Consider the following 15,784-nt stretch of genomic DNA (forward strand, 5'->3'; position numbering starts at 1 on the left):
TTAGTATTGCTGCAGGTTGCGCGGCCTGCGAGGGGCGGGTGTGTGGGGGGGAGGGGGCGAGGTCAAAGAACAAAGTGAGGGAGGAGGGGCCGGGACGAGGAGAGGGAAGGGAGGCCAGCGGGGGGGCGGATGGAAGCTGAGAAGCGGAGCGGGCAGCCGGCGTACCGCGCCGCGCCGGCCAGCCTGCCACGCTCCCCTCCACGCCCCCAACCCACTACCAACACACACCTTGCCACACCACCACCACTCCACCAACGCGACGCACCTGGGGGGACGGGGGTACTTGAAGGTGTACTTCTTGTCCTCCTCAATAACTCCGGGCAGGCCGGGCCCACCAGGCGGCTCGTAGTACACACCGTTGAACTGGATCTCGTTCCATTCCTGCGGGACGGGCGGTACGGGCGACACGCGCAGGCGGTACGGGCGTCACGCGACGGCGTTTTCCGTCGAGATCAGGCGTGTGGTGCAGCGCACGGCGCCGGGCTGGCCCTGCCAGACGGCAAGGCGGTGGCCTGCCAGCCCAGTACCTAGCCTCGCGCCTCAGCCGGCGGCAGCGGCGGCTGCCCTGCGCTCTGCCGCTGCCGTGCTGCTCTCTTTCCCAGCCCTGCCCTGCCCAGCCCCGCCCCCTTCTCCTGCACCCACCTGCGTGGCCCACTTGATCCAGGCGGGGATGCGCTCCACCCACTCGCCATACCCAGTCTCCAGCCGCGTCTTGATCTTGGTGCTGTGGGAAGGGGCAGGTGGGTGGGGCGCGCAGGCGGTGTTGGGGCAGGGGAGAGAGGGGGAGGGGGAAGGGGCTGGTGGTGGTGCCGGGGCAGGAGCCAGCACGCTTGGGGCTGCAGCCACACACAGTCACATCCAGCTGGGCAGGCCTGGCCGCGCGGTGGACCCTCGCCCCTCCCCAAACCGGCGCCGCACCCCACTCGCTTACACTTGCTGGCGGGGCCGCCCGTCAGCTCCTGCCACACCCCACCACACACACACACATGCACATGCGCCGCCGCCTTGCACACAGCGACCCCAACGCACCGGTGCTTGATGGCGGGGGTGCCGTCGGGGGCGTCAGGCAGAAACAGGTTCCACACGCCAAAGTCGTTCTTCAGCGCCCAGTGCTCCGTCTTGGGCTCCCAGTTGTTAAACTCTCCAATCAGCGCCACAGCCTGCGGGCGGCGCCAAAACCAGCAACGCGCACGTGAGCCGCAGCGGGCTGGAGGGGCACGAGGTGGGCGGCGCCAAGCCAGCAGCGGCGGCGGCAGCGGAGACGACCCCCTCGGCAGCCGGAGCGGCCACACAATACCACAAGAGGAGGCGCGGCGGCGCCGGCGGGGGTGCACAGCCACCGGCACCAGCCAGCAGCAAGCCAGCAAGGCAGCCGGGGCGCATGGGTGGCGCCTGTCCTGCCCGGCTGCGCTTTGCGCGCCGCACCTTGGCGCCGGGGGCCCACTCGCGGTACCAGATGCCCTTCTTGCCCTCATGCTCGCCGCGGTTCAGCCCGTAGAACTTGTAGCCTGGGGAGGGAGGGTGGGTGGGCGGGGATGCGGATAGTTGAGAGCAGGGCGGGCCAGGTTTGTGGCACGGTGCGCGGGCAATGCACAATGTGCTGAGCATGCCAGCTGCCAGCGGTGCTCCCAACAGGCCCCGGCACACACCCTGGGTGAACTGCTCCATGCCTCCCTCGTTCTGCTCAATGGCGGAGCGGATGGACTTGAACACGTGCCAGCGGTACTGCAGGTGTACAGCGGTACAGGCAGCACCGTGTCAGCGTGCAGGTCCTGCCCTCCACGGCCGGCTCGCCCAGCTGTCGGCGCCGCTGCACAGCGTTCTGCCGGGTTGCACCATAATGTGGTGTATCCGCCCATGACTGTACAGCAGCTGTACCGTAGTTGTACCGCACTGCATTGCCTCCCACCTTGAAGTGGTCTGCATGGCTCCACAGGGAGGGGTCCCACTTGAGGCACTCGGTGCCATCGTGGTCGGGGATGGGGGAAGGCAGGCCGTACTGCTCCACCCAGGCCTGGCCCTCGGGTACTGCAGGCAGTACATGTGGTACATGCAGTACGATGCACGGTGAGCCGGGCAGGGTCGGGCCGGGGCGGGAGGCGGGCGTTTGGCGCCCCGGCTGCACAGTGCGCTGTCGCGCCGCGCCGGGAGCTGCAGAGGCGGGGTGTTGCGGGCCGAGAGGCCGCCAGCAGGCCGTGACCCCTTGGCTGGCCTGCCCCTGGCTCAGCCGCCCATCAGGAGCGGCAGCAGGAGCAGCAGCAGCAACAGGGGGAGTGGGCACGGAGGCTCGCCCGCCAGGCTTGCTGCGCACCTGTGACGGCTGGTGACCAAAAGTCCTCAGGTGTGATACCAGCCAAGGCGCCGCCGCCAGCAAAGCGGTCCATGGGCATCGGCGGCACCTCCACCCCTGCAGAGGTCAGCTGCGTCTCCAAATTACTCACTGCACACTCGCGGGGGGGCAGGGGCGGGGCGCGAGCAGCGACAGCGGCGGGTGAGGTGGGCGCGGCAGCGGGGAGGCAGCGGGGGGTGGTGTGGGCGCGGCTGCGGGGGCTTGGCTGGGCTTGCGGGGCTGCTGGTGGGCCGGCAGCTGGCAGCTCGAGGACGCCATGGCAAACCGCAGCGGCAGCAGCAGCAGACCAGAGGGCAGCAGCAGCAAAACGGCGGCAGCAGCAGCAGCATGCCGACGCTGCACCCTCGAGCGCGCTGCAGGGCAGCCCACTGGGCCACATGAGGCATGCCACGCAGCTTGTGCCGCAGCGCCACCCCGGCGAGCCACACAGCTGCTGCCCGCTGGCTGTCCCAGGCTCTGTAGCACTCCCATAGAGTTGCCAGCAGTGAGTTGCACGCCCAGCGGCGGTTGCAGCAGCAGCGCTCCACCCGGGCTTGCCTGCGACCTCTGCCGACGAGATGGTCTGCTTCAGCAGCTCGTTCTCCTTGCGTAGCACATCCAGGGGTGTCTCCCCAATCTCAGCGCGCACCGGCAGCGGCCCACGAGTCGCAGGGCGAGCTGCTGCAAGCAGGCGGCGGCGGGGCGGCGCAGCGCCCGGCAAGCTTCAACAGCAGGCCGCTTTGGCGCCGCCCAGCTGACACATTTGCGGCGCACATGAGCCTGGAGCGGCCGGCCGGGGCGCACGCAGTTCCAGGGCGCCCCCAGCCGTGGCTGAAGCAGATGGCAGGGAACCTACCCAGCTTGTGGTGCTGGGGGGCCGTCGATCGCAGCGCCGCTCTGCTGCTGAGACTCTGGGCCTGCTGCATCAGGGCCGCTGTCTGCATACTGCTGCCGCTTGTCGCCCAGACGCCGATCGGGGGGGAGGCTTGGGAGTCAAGGCAGGGTTCTGGGGCCCGTTGAACCGCCAAAAGTCGGGATTGGGCCTGCGAGAACCGTCTCAGTCCCGCAAAGGGTGCTCGGAAAGCCGCAAGCGCGAGGCTGCGGGGAGGGAGAGGTGGAGCCTTGGCGGAGGGGGGGGTGGCCGGTAGCACCACAGAACTCAATCAGCCGGGCCGGGGTGCCAGGGATGGGCCCGTTTGTGCCCAGCGTGCTGTGCTTCGCTCAGACTGCATCAGCCTCGCCCACCTGGAGTTTGCTATCGGCAGCGCAGGGCGAATGCACGCTGGGGATTGGCTGCAGCTCGAATGATCACAATTGCGCCCAGCAAAATCGGGCGAGGGCCAGCAGGGGTGCAGAGCAGGCTGGCAGCGGCGGCAGGCACGCCGCCGCCGCCGCGACTACTACCGGCGACAGCCACAAGCACACAAGCCCAGCATCGGGGCACCCACCGCCCTCAGTCCAGGCCTGCCAGCTGCTCTTCCCCCTCCTCCTCCTCCTCCACCAGCCGCTGCAGCTTGCCGCCCTTGCGCCCCTCACCCGCGCCGCGCCCCGCTGCCGCCGCTCCAGCCGCCGCCGCTCCAGCCGCCGCCGCCGCCGCTCCGCCGCCGCCGCCGCCGCTGCCGCCCTGCTGCAGGTCGGCCCTCAGCCGCTCCATCTCAGCTGCCTGCCGCTGCCGCTCCAGCTGCTGTCGCTCGCCCTGGCGGCGCAGCAGGTCGGGCTTGTACTGCTCATCGTACTCTGCAGCACACTGCCCCACCGCCGCAATAAAGTCGTCCATGCCCTCGCCTACACACACACCAGCCAGCTGGGGAGCGGCGAGGGCTTGGCGGCAGCAGCGGCGCCACGCCAGCAATGCAGGAAATCAACGCCAGCCGAGAGGCCTGCCGCCCCAGCCGAGTAGCACGCACAATGCCTGCGCCATAGGCCTGTCCTGCCCAGCCGATGCCACAAGCTCCCCGCGTCCCACCTGTCACCGCAGACACCCCCACCGCCCGCATGTTCTGGTAAAACTGCTCCAGCACCAGGCTCATGCTGCGGCTCAGCGTGGCCGCGTAGCTCTGCTCGCTGTCCAGCGCCTGCGCGGGGCAGCCAGAGGATTTGGGAAGGGAAGGGAAGCGGGTGACAAGCCACATCTCGTGGCCACTCCCCCCCCCCCCGACACACACACACACACACACACACAGTCGCGGAGCCCTATGCGCCGACCGCACCTGGTGGAAGGCCTCAAAGTCCGCCATCCACTCCAGGCAGGCCTCGTGGCGGGCCACATCCACCTTGTTAAATACCAGCAGCACCGGCAGGCGGCTCTTGTACAAGATGCTGCAGGCCTGCGGGGAGGGGTGGAACAGGAGGGGGCGTCGGCGGGCCATGCGCTGCAGGCCTGCGGGAGGCGTGGGCAGGAGGGGACGTGGGCGGGCGGAGCGTGGACTGCCCGGGGTGCCTCGGGCCTGCGGGGGCTTGGTCGGGCGCGACCAGGGCGGTGGCGCACGCACAGGCGCGCTCTGCACGGAATGCTGCACCGCCACCGCCGCCACCTTGCGGATACCCACCAGCTGCCCAGGCGCAGCCCGCCGCCAGACCCCTGCGCTCAGCGCCGCAGCCGGAGCCCCTCCCCAGCCGGCGCCCCACCTGCAGCATGTTGGTCATGAAGGTCTGGGGCCCCAGGCAGCGGGGGGTGTCGATCACGTATGCAATCATGGTGGGGAAGGTGGAGGCAAAGGCCTGCAGGCGCGGCCAGGGGCGCAGCAGGCACAGCAGGCACAGCAGGCACGTCGGTGCGCGGGTGCCAGCCCACAGCGCTATAGACGCCGGCCGGGGCCACCGAGCGGCGCGCGGGGCAGCAAACGCAAGACACGCCGGCATGCCTGCCGCAGCTGACATGCGCTCAGGCACCGGCCACGCCAGCCAGCCACCAAGCCAGCCAGCAGCAGCCAGCCGGCAGCGGCAATGGCGCAGGGCCGCCCGCACCTCTGTAATGATGGCGCCTGAAGCCGACCAAGTGAAGATCTCGATCTGCCCGGGGGTGTCCGCCACAATGTACCGTAGCGCCGGCTGCCGCGGCTTCTCGCAGAGGGTCACCACCTGCCCGCCAGGCGGGCGGGGCGCGCGGCGCAGCAGGGCTCAGCAGCTTGCTCGGACGGCACTGCGTGCATGCATGCATGCAGCTGCCAGCCAGCCGCGGCCATCCCCCAGGCCCGGGCAGCTCCCGGAGTGGCCCGCCGAGGCCGCCACCCTCCCCAGCGCCCCCACCTGGTCAAAGCGGGTGGCAAAGAGGTTGAGGGAGGTGAGGATGGCGCCGTTGGGACCCAGGCCGTACTGCTTCATCACATTCTTGTAGTTCACCGTGTCCCGGATGTCCACGTGGGCGCCATAGGGCAGGTGGGTGACCTGGGGAGGCCGAAAAGCAACAAAGCAGACGACCCGTCACGTGGGCGCCACGTCAGCGGCGGCAGTTTAGCCCTAAAAACCCTCCTTGCATGCCGTCTGGGCGTGGCACCGGCGCACAGGCATGCAAGACGGCTGTGGCGGAAGCAGCCCGTTCCCCAGCTTCCATTCCACACATTCACGGCTGTGCTGCCAGCTGTCCCGCTGCCAGCTCACCGCCGGGTCCAGATTGGTGATGTAGCCCGGCTGCTGCCGTTCGTGCAGGTGCGCATTCAGGCACTGCATGAAGGTGGTCTTGCCAGAGCCAGCCATGCCTGCATGAGGCGGAGGCCAGACTGGTGGGCGAGGGCAGGCGGAGAGGCGGGCTCGGCAAGTGTGCCGCCACCGGCGCGGCCCGCCATGCCATGCGGCACCCAAGCAGACAGCCGCGGGCGCAGCGGGCGCACCTATGACCAGGATCACCGTCGGCTTGGGCTCCTGGGCCTGCGGCGGCTCCTGGATGTTCAGGTTTTGCATGCCCCTGCCCGCCTCCTCCGCCATATTGCCAAGAAACTGTCTGGGTTGCGGGTATGATTGCGCTGCACTGTGCGACAAAGAATGCAGTGGCAGACAGCCGGGGAAAATGAGCAGCGCCTCGCGCCCTTTCTTTTCCCCATTTCTCGGCGATCAGGCGCTCTGGGCAGCCCAAGTGATCCGCAGCAGTTGCAGCCCATTGGAAACTGCAGCCCGCGTGCCCCATCGCTTCCCTCGCTTTTCATCACTGCCACCCCCACTCTATCCCGCACCTAGAAGCTGCCACGCCGCTTGTAGATCCATCCAGCCCGCCCCGCCGAATCGACGGCAGACCGACAGCGCCCACGCGCAGCCCCCACCGCCCTCCCGCCGCCACCGCCGCCATGGCCGACTCTCCACCGCGCCGCCTGCCCATCTCCTTTGGCACCGTCACAGACAAGAATATTGAGCAGCTCAAGGTCGGGCAGCATGAAGTGACTGTCAGACCTGCAAGGCATCTCACCAAAGTGCCGTGCATGGGACTAGCAGCAGCAGGCATGCCGCAGGCAGCCCCGTGATCCCCCGCTGCGCCGCCGCCGGCCCCCTGCTGCAGCTGCTCAACCGCGCCGTCTTTCCAATCAGCTACCCCGAGCGCATGTACAAGGACATCCTGGTGCGGCGGGGAGGGGCTTGGCTGGATGCCAGCGGCAGCCCGCAGCAGGAACGCTGCCGTTCCGCGGGCGTGCCTGTGCCCCTGCCGAACACACAGTGCCTGGCGCCTGCTGTGCCTGCTGCGTTTCCTCGACCGCCGCATGAGCGGTACCACCCCCCGCTGGCTTCCCCCCTGCAGGCCTACACCGATGTGACGCACCTGGCTTACCACAACGATGTGCTGGTGGGCGCCATCACCTGCCGCCTGGAGAAGTCGGCGCAGGTGGGCGGCGGCCGGGCATGCTGGCAGGGCACTCTGCATCTGTCGGGTATGCCCTTGCGCAATGGTTGTAGGGAGGGACACCTGGCCGCTTGCATGGGTGCATGCCGTGCAACTGGGCACGCTGGCACCTGGCAATGGCCGGCAGCTGGGCAGAGCAGGCATGGCACGAGGCGGCGGGAGAGCAGGAGGAGGGGCGCAGGCAGGAGAACGCTGTGGGAAACACTGTGGGGTCCCCACAGTACACCAGCGCACCCTCCTGTACCGCTGCTCCTGTACCACAGGGTCCCAAGCTGTACATCCTCACGCTGGGCGTGCTGGCGCCGTACCGTGGCATGGGCGCCGGCAGCGCGCTGCTGGAGCGCTGCCTGCAGCACTGCGCAGCCCAGCTGCCCGAGGTGGCAGAGGCGCTGCTGCATGTGCAGGTGGGACCTCCCGCCTGGGGCGGGGCTGCGCCGGGCTGGGCAGGGGCAGGCATTTAGGCTTTCTGCAGTGCCGGCTGCGAGGTGGTGTTGTGGGACCGTTGCCGTGGTGGGAGGCGGCCGATGCCTGCTGCTCTCCTAATTCCACTGGAGCACACCGCCGCTCCCGCCCTGTTCCCCTGCCTTGCTGCCTTGCTGCCGCTGCAGACGAGCAACGAGGAGGCGATGCGGTTCTATGGGCGGTACGGATTCGAGGTGGGGGAGACAATACCGGGGTACTACAAGCGCCTGGACCCACCCGATGCGGTGGTACTGCGCAAGGCGCTGCAACCCGGCGGCGGAGGCGGCGGCGGCAGCTCAGACCCCAATGGCCCGCCTGCCTAGCTGGGCCGTGCAGCCGTTTTTTTCCCCCGCCTAGTTCGATGCAGCGCTGCCTGCTGAGAAGTGGTGCAACACATACGCGGAGGTTGAGGAGAACTTACAACTTTCAAGTTTGCAAATTTCTCCAGCAATGTGCCGGTTTTCTTGGATGTGCGAGGAAGCGACAGTTGGGAAGTGATGGGGTGACGGGTCAGTTCGGCGGCAGCAAAAACAGCATGGCAGCGCCAGCGCGGCAACGGAAAGCAAAACGACAGCACAGCGGCTGGCAAAGTACAACGAGAATCAGCTGGCAGGGCCTCTAAGAAATGGCACTGTTGGTGTGTGCCCCCACGGAGCCGCACACACATGTGGCGCCGTCATGCACTGACGGCCCCCACGGCCAGATCGAAGCCGACGGCCCCCGAGAAGGCCTTGCAGGCCACCACATCCAGCACAACCTCGTACGGGCGCCCCATGGTGATCTTGTCGTTGGACAGGCTGTTGTCGGTGACGCCGTCACCGCCAGCTTCCCGCCGATGCACTTTGAGCCGACCTGCACGTGTGCGGTACCACGGAAGGCGATGATTGAGTGGAGTGGAGTGCTGAGGCAATGCAATGAGGAGAGAGGTGTGGAGGGGCAGTGGTGCCTCGCGGCTGCCGGGCAGCTGCCCCTGCCCCAGCCCCTCACCCCTGGTATGTTGAAGAAGAGCTGGTCGCCACCCACAGCCAGCTGATGGTACCTGCAGTACAATGTGGTGGTGGTGCAAAGTCGTGAGGGGCAGTACATGAATAGTGAGACCAGGAGGCCAGCCGACAGTGCCTGGCACCACACGGCAGCGAGGTGGCAGCTCACGACATCGGCCAGGCAGGCAGGGGAGCGGTGTGCGACTCCGCAGCGCCAGCGGCGGCACGGCGGCACAGCAGTACGGCGGTCGCGCTCACAGGTAGTACTGCCGCGTCTCCCCCGCCTTCCAGCTCCTGGCGGGCACCTGCAGCTTGACCCGGTTCTGCCAGGGGGTGACCACCAGCCGGTTCTGCTGAAGGAAGGCCGCCCGAGAGTTGGTGGCTGCCGCTAGGACGTGCACTTTTGCGGTCTTGGCACCAGGGCCCTCGAAAATGATTGTATTCCAGTCGAACTGCGGCAGCGGGCGGGTGCAGGGGGACAGGCAGGCAGGCGCGACGCGGTCAGGCCTGGCGGCGGGCGCCACACCGCCGGCGCACTCCACAGCTCGCAGCCACCCGCCCCGCACACGGCGCCCCCTGCCGCGCACCAGCTGCGGCTCGGTAGCCCTCTTCCCGGCCCCAAACCCACTCCCTCCCGCGGGGCTACACACACACACACACAGGCACACACAGGCACACACAGGTCACACCTCCCGATATGCCAGCTGCCCCTCCTTGAAGCCCTTGAAGCCGAGGGGGAGTCCCACCCGCAGCTCGCTGTCCCACATGCCGGCGTCAACGATGCGGCCGCTTGCGGGGAGCTCGTCCAGCCGGCCCACCTGCGGGCGGCAGGAACCAAAGAAAAGAGGGAGAGTGGCAGGAAGGGAGATAAGGAGGGAGGGAGGAGATACTGAAGGAGGGATGAAGGAAGTGGGGATGAGCTTCTTGTGTGGGCCTGGGTGGAAGCAAGGGCTGCCGGAACCCAACCCGCCGGCAGGCGGGACGCTGGGCCTGGGCTGCCCGCCGACGGCTTCCCGGCAGCTGCCCCACCTTGTAGTGCTGGAAAGCCAGCTTCTTGTCTGGGTAGTTGCTGCGCACCACGGCAAAGCCCTTGGCCTTGGGGGAGGGGGTGACTGCGGGCAGGGGGCGGGGCGATGTGTGCACGCGTGCGTCCAGGTATGCGAGCGTGTGCTTGGGTGCACACCTATGCCCAGTGTGGAGTGGTGGGGTGAGAGCGGGCAGGCAAACGTGTGCCTGCTGGTGGTGGGCGCGCAAGAGGCGCCGCCAGCTGGTACTGCCGCCAGCCGGCACTGCCGCCAGCCTCCCCGCCCTCCACCCCCGCCCTGCCACCCCGGCCCCCGTGCCTCGCCTGTGCCTATGGCCACCCCCGAATGGTCCCAGTAGGGCGGCCTCTTCGTGTTGACTGCCTGCATCAGCACCACCTGCAGCACACGCAGGCCACCCAGGGCAGGCAGGCAGGTGAGGCGGGATGCTCGGGCAGGCAGGCGGCCGAGGTGCCTGGGGAGGGTACCTGCGAAAGCGATTAGGGTTGATGGCGCTGCCGCCGGCGCACGGCATGCCACTCTGCCAGCGCAACGCCCGCCTTCCTTCCCAACCCACCTGCTTGCCCACCCCCACAGTGTCCACATACCGCTCCCCCTCAATATAGAACCCCTGCCTGCAGCCGGGGCAGCACGCCATGCACGACAAGCGGGCGGGGTGGGTGGGCGCACAGGGTCCCACGCAGGCAGCCGAAGGAAGGCGAGCAGGCAGCAGCCAGGCACGCAACCGGGCGCGCAGGCGGGCACGCAGGCAGGCAGGTGTGTGGGCGGGCGGGGCGCTCACATGACGTATCTGCCGGCGTCGGGGGTGGTCACCAGCACACCCGTCTCGCAGTTGCGAATGGTGCCAAACTTCACCTGCGTTGGGCAACAGGGGGGTCGGCAGACTGCGGGCATGCCGCCGACTGGGAGCCTCCCACCGCCTGCCGCCGCCACCGCCACCACCTCCACCTCCACCGGCAGGGCCACCACCCACCAGCAGCAACTACAGCACCCACAGCACCCACAGCATGCACAGCATGCACAGCATGCACAGCATGCACAGCATGCACCACAGCATGCAGACCTGCGTGGAGTCCCCGTTGAACCAGATGCCCGCCTTGCAGGGCTTCCCGGCGACGGGCTGGATGAGGGGGATGTATGCATCGGTCTGCGGGGGGCAGGGGGTGGTGTGTGGCGTCCGCAGCAGGGCGAAGGCCGCCTCCCCAACCTAAACACCAGCCACACACACACACACACACTCCTGCCTCCCAATCCTGAGACACCAGGCAGGCACACATACACAACGCCACGCCACACACACACGCACACACTGCCACACCACACACCTGCCCCACGTCGCTGAACTTGACGGCGGTGTGGAAGCCGGTGAAGGTGGGGAGGCGGTCGGGGCGCAGGTGACCCTGCGCCTCATACTCCATGCCCACCAGTCCCTTCTTGGTCGCCACCAGCTCCGCGCCTGCGCAGGCGAGGGCAGGGGCAGGCGCCTGGGCCACACAGCCGGCACAGAGTGCGGAGCGCGCGCCGCGGGGCGCGCCGTCGAAAGCCAGCACTCCAGGCAGCACCGCCGCCGCCAAGCAGCAGCAGTACCATCACCACTACAGCGCTACAGCAGTACCACGGTCCCCACTCCGCCCAGACCACACCCACCTGGCAGGCTGAACACGCGCATGCCCTGCCCCTTCTTCAGCGTGGTACCGACAGCGTACCGCTTGGCCCCAAACACAGCCTCCAGGTTGCTGTCGTTGGCGACCTACACGCATATATGCCCGGGTGCCGCGAAACATGCGCTGGGCCAGATGCCGCGCTGCACAGGCGCAGGATGCAGCCCCCGGGCAGGGCCCCCAGCGCAGGGGGCAGCCTGGGGCAGCGGGTGCTGGGGGCCCGGGGCAGCGGGCGATGGCGGCGGGCTGGGCAGGGCCGGCAGGCAGGGCAGGCGGGGCAGGGAGGGCAGGGCAGGCAGGGCTAGCCCACCTGCAGCGCCCAGTTTATGGCGCGAGCGTCGTCGCCGAGGCCGGTGCCCCTGGCGCCTGCAGCATCAGGGGCGGGAGGGCCGTGTGAGCGCTGCGCAGGGCAGGCATGTCTGTGGGCTGGAATCAGTACACTCCGGCTGCAGGCCAGGTGCGGGCAAGAAGCAAAGCCGCGGCAATCCGCCACCCAGCGGCAGCAGGCCGGCGGCACGTGGCGCGGCAGGCGGCCACCCACGACCAACGAGCAGGCGGCACCAGCAAGCAGCGCCAGCGCAACAGCGAGGACAGGCAGAGAGCGGCTGGACGGCACGGGCTGCAGGAAGGGTGCAGGAGGAAGGGAGGGCGGGCCCAGCGATGCCGCCGCCGCTCACCAAACCAGTCGACCAGCAGGGCGGGCTGCTGCCGCGACATCGCCACCCGACCTTCCCCCTCAAAGATTGGGTGGTCTCCAGCCGTGAGCGGCTCCTGAAAGGAAAGCGTGGCGCCTGCGCGGGCGGCAGCGGCGGCGCCGCAGCGTCAGGGCGCGCGGTCTGCGGCGCGCCAGCGGTGCTCCCAGAAGGGCGGCCGGCGCCTCCTTCTCCAAGCCCCGTCCCCATCACCACGTCGCCCAACACACGCACATTCCCACAACCCTTGCAGATGCTGCACCGTCTGTGGAACAACACGTCTGTGGAACAACACGTCTGTGGAACATCACGCCATCCATCCACCCCCCTACACACACCGCTATCACCCCGGCCACACCTCTCAGCACCCTCAGCACGCCGCCCGCCTGGAAAGCCACGGGCTTGCGCAGGTGCAGCGAGGCGCTAACGGTGTAGGTGCCGCGGGAGACGAACAGCACACCCGGCCCCGTGTAGGGGCTGTCCAGCTGGGCAAGCGCGTCGGTGATGTCGGTGCCGGGGTTGGCGCCCAGGGCGTCCAGGGTCAGCTGCAGAGGTGTGGAGGTGGGGAAGGGAGGTGTGGGGTTGGTTTTTGGGCGCGAGGGCAAGAGAGGAAGAGGGCGGGCCGGGGCGGAGGGCGCGCCGGACGGGTTCATCAAGCACCGCAAGGGGAGCCATGCGTGCCTCTGCTGCTGCCGCTCGAAGTGCGTGTGTGCACATGCAGGCAGAGGCAGAGCAGCAGGGCATTGCAAGCGGGGAGGGAGGTTCGGGTGAGGCCACAGCGCCCTGCGCGGCGCCCTGCCGCCGCCCACCCACCTGCGGGCATTGGAGCGCCTGGGGATATCTGTAGGTGAACGCAACCGTCTCTCCCCCGCCGAAAGCGTGCGTGTTCACACACCCGCACAGCAGCAAGAGTGCAGCAAAGGCAGTGAACATGTGCGGCGTGGTCCTGACAGCCCCCTGCCCCTTGAGAACGCGAGCAAACGTGAAACGGCACTGGGTGCGGCGAATGTTCGATTCCGGTGACAAGGGCCGCGGTTGCGGCCGGAGGGGGGTGAGGTGGACTAGCGCACTTCGTCCACGGCGAACCACGTCCCCCTCACCTCGTCACTGCTTGACGACACCATCTACCCGTTTGTGGGTTGGGTGTACACCTGCAGGGCGCACGGCATGTCGCCCAAGGGCGTCCCAGCGCTCTGGGCTCTCCTGCTGGGGCTGCTGGTGGCCGCAGTGAGTGGGGCAAACCTGCGTGGAACCACCGCCGCCGACCAGCGGGGGCAGGGTGCTACCTCGCCTGCAGCTGCCGTCACCGCCGTGCGACGGGCGTGTCCTGCTCCTGCCCCACCTGCCTGCCTGCAGGCAGCCACGCCGGATTTACTAAGCTCCACCGCCTCGACGTTCCCTCGCCACCGTCAGCTGCTGCAAGACGTGAGCAGCCGTGCCGCGCATCCCTGTGTCTCCCCACTCTTCTCCGCTCCGTGCCCAGCAGCCGTGCCGCCGCCCCACCCCTTGCCCCCTCTGCAGGCAGCCGTGCGCGTGGCGGCGGCGGCGCAGCCCTCGGGCCCCACCTGTGGCGTCCAGTCTGCCAGCCGCTTCAACCTTCCGCAGGTGCTGGGCCCGCGGGGCGTGCTCTCAGACAGCTCCCAAGACCTGGAGCTGGCTGACGCCGATGATGCCAGCGGTGGGTGGCATGGCTGGCAGCGCACCCCATGCAACACGGCTAGGGGGGGCAGACGCAGCGCAGCATGGGAGCCCTGGACTCGGCAGCCGTGCAGGCGGCGGGCTGCAGGCCTGCAGGTGCCCCTCCCAGGGCTCCCACGCCGCCGCTGCAGCCCGCCCGCTGCGCCCGCTGTGCCTCTGGCAGGGCACCCCACCCGCCCACCCCCAGCGCCCGCCCTCCCCGCCTTCTCCTCACCGTACCCTCCGCCCTGCTCCACCCTCTGCAGACGTTATATACGTGGATGTGTGGGAGGGGGAAGTGTCCGGGGCGCCGCGGCAGAGCCAGCGCACGGTGCTGGTGGAAAGGACCGTCCAGCTCAGCAAGCCGCTCGTGCTCAGCGGGCTTGTGGAGGTGGAGGTGGGGCCCGGCGCGGAGCTGCGCCTGGCGGCGCAGCCCTTCCTCCCCGACCGGCAGGTGCGGCGGTACGGCGGTACAGCGAGCTGTGCGGCAGCTGCGTGGTGTCGGTGGGAGGCGGTGGTTCCAGACTCGTGGCAGTTTCGGGCAGCGTGTGTGGTGGGTGGGTGGCTGGGGTGGATGGGCCAGCGGGTGCGGGCGGAGGCAGCGGCCAGCCTGGGAGGGCGGGCAACGGCCAAGCAGCGCTCTGCGGTGGTTTCGGCGGCGCCCACGGCGTGCCAGGTGCTGTGCCGGGCCTTCTGGGCAGCTGCGCCCATCCCAGCTGCGCCCCCGGCTGCCCCGCAGGTGCTTTCGGGGGTCGGCAGCGTGAGGTTTGTGGCTGGGGCTGTGGATGAGTTCCTGGTGCGGCCCGAGTGGTTCGTCGGCGGCACCGCCAGCGACAGGTGCGCCCAGCCTGCAGACACACACACACACACACACACACACACACAGCACCCAGCATGCTCCACTGCCGCCACCACGCCAACCACGCACCCCACCTCACCACACACACCTCCTTTCCACACCACCCCTGCAGGTTTGACCAGGTCAACCTGGCCTGCTCCGGCCCCGGCGTGCGGTGCCTGGTCGTGCTTTCCACCCGCGACTACAAGCTCGCCCGCCCCTGGCGCATCGGGCCCAACATCCGCATTTGGGGGGGTGCTACCGCCATCTTCAAGCCAGACGGCGGCAACACAGCAGGCATCATCGTGGGCAGTGGAGAGTATGACCCCACCAGGTGGGCCCCGCCAGCCTGGCATCGCCGGCGGGGACAGCAGCGCTGCCTGCGTGCTGCTTGTGTGGGCTTGCAGTCTGGTTTCAGCAAGAGCAGCTTGCAGCTCGGACTTTGTTTGGGGTTTGTTTTAACCCTAAACCCTACTCGTCCTGCCCCTGCAGGCGCATGGATCTGCCGCGCATGTGGCTCTTTGGGGAGTATGCCATCAAGATAGAGGGTGCGCCCTGCCCGCCTGCCTGGCTGGCTGCCTGCGCCCGCTGCCGCCTGCTGCTTGCTCGCATGGGGCTGCTCCCCACTCTGGCCCCCGCATCTGCAGCCCATGGGCCAGTCGGCCACCCGCCAGCCCCCCACCCCGCCCTAGCGCCCCTGTACCGCCTGCAGATGTGTCCGGGCTGTGGCTGTACTGCAACAACATGGTGCAGAACAGGGTGGGTGGCCCGCTGTACCGCAGTACCGCTGTACCGCTGCACTGCTGCCGCGCCGATGCTCCCAGCCTGCCTCCTTCCAGCTTCCCACAGCTGGCAGGCATAAACTTGCCCTGCGCTCCTCATGATCATTGCCGCGTCTGCTGTGCTTCCCTGCTTTCTTTCTGTCCAGGTGGGCGTGCTGCTGGCCCCGCGGAGGGCCATCCGCGACACCCTCATCGAGGCCCCCTCCACCGCCCTCTCCAACAACATCTTCACTGTGGAGCCCGCCGCCGCTGGCGCCTCCCTGGTCAACGTACACCTCAAGTGCGCCGGGCGACGGCAGCGGTGTGGGGTGGGGTGATGGCGGTATGGGGTGGGGTGGTGGCGGTGTGGAGTGGCGGTGTGGGGTGGGGTGATGGCGGCGTGGGGTGGGGGATGCCCGCCTTCCTGCCCCGGTTGCCACCCCGCCACCGGCATGCACACACGCCGCCCCTCCTACCCCCCAACCCCCCACAACACATCGACACCAACTC

The 15,784-nt window shown here is 68.8% G+C and overlaps 4 protein-coding genes across 4 annotated transcripts in view; 1 reads left to right on the forward strand and 3 right to left on the reverse strand.

Annotated features, from left to right (window-relative positions):
• CHLNCDRAFT_29960 (hypothetical protein) overlaps nt 1–3,483 on the reverse strand; it is a 9,941-nt gene extending 6,458 nt beyond the window's left edge. Inside the window, exons 1-9 of the mRNA XM_005850981.1 lie at nt 3,186–3,483; nt 2,888–3,010; nt 2,312–2,440; nt 1,910–2,028; nt 1,650–1,725; nt 1,426–1,508; nt 1,030–1,160; nt 643–724; nt 262–381 (exon numbers count right to left, since the gene is read on the reverse strand). Coding sequence (XP_005851043.1) covers nt 262–381; nt 643–724; nt 1,030–1,160; nt 1,426–1,508; nt 1,650–1,725; nt 1,910–2,028; nt 2,312–2,440; nt 2,888–3,010; nt 3,186–3,273 — 951 coding nt within the window. The 5' untranslated portion in view covers nt 3,274–3,483. The remainder of the gene's footprint in view (nt 1–261; nt 382–642; nt 725–1,029; nt 1,161–1,425; nt 1,509–1,649; nt 1,726–1,909; nt 2,029–2,311; nt 2,441–2,887; nt 3,011–3,185) is intronic.
• A 476-nt stretch (nt 3,484–3,959) lies between these two features.
• On the reverse strand, nt 3,960–6,028 carry CHLNCDRAFT_9694 (hypothetical protein; the record flags this gene model as incomplete). Its single annotated transcript, XM_005850982.1, has 7 exons — nt 3,960–4,114; nt 4,296–4,404; nt 4,540–4,656; nt 4,958–5,050; nt 5,297–5,410; nt 5,579–5,716; nt 5,930–6,028. Coding segments are annotated over 7 exons (825 nt in total), but the record flags the coding sequence as incomplete, so codon positions are not given.
• A 611-nt stretch (nt 6,029–6,639) lies between these two features.
• CHLNCDRAFT_13632 (hypothetical protein) lies at nt 6,640–7,900 on the forward strand (the record flags this gene model as incomplete). Its single annotated transcript, XM_005850702.1, has 5 exons — nt 6,640–6,684; nt 6,819–6,878; nt 7,056–7,139; nt 7,421–7,561; nt 7,766–7,900. Coding segments are annotated over 5 exons (465 nt in total), but the record flags the coding sequence as incomplete, so codon positions are not given.
• A 395-nt stretch (nt 7,901–8,295) lies between these two features.
• CHLNCDRAFT_50489 (hypothetical protein) lies at nt 8,296–12,673 on the reverse strand (the record flags this gene model as incomplete). Its single annotated transcript, XM_005850983.1, has 15 exons — nt 8,296–8,520; nt 8,607–8,658; nt 8,861–9,054; nt 9,292–9,420; nt 9,632–9,785; nt 9,932–10,023; nt 10,202–10,259; nt 10,427–10,500; nt 10,709–10,792; nt 10,971–11,101; nt 11,293–11,395; nt 11,617–11,672; nt 11,984–12,097; nt 12,357–12,543; nt 12,659–12,673. The coding sequence occupies 15 exons, from the start codon at nt 12,671–12,673 to the stop codon at nt 8,296–8,298; spliced, it is 1,668 nt and encodes a 555-aa protein (XP_005851045.1).
• Between the last annotated feature and the right edge of the window lie 3,111 nt (nt 12,674–15,784).

Source organism: Chlorella variabilis (assembly GCF_000147415.1).
Source record: "Chlorella variabilis unplaced genomic scaffold CHLNCscaffold_3, whole genome shotgun sequence".
Classification (NCBI taxonomy): Eukaryota; Viridiplantae; Chlorophyta; class Trebouxiophyceae; order Chlorellales; family Chlorellaceae; genus Chlorella; species Chlorella variabilis.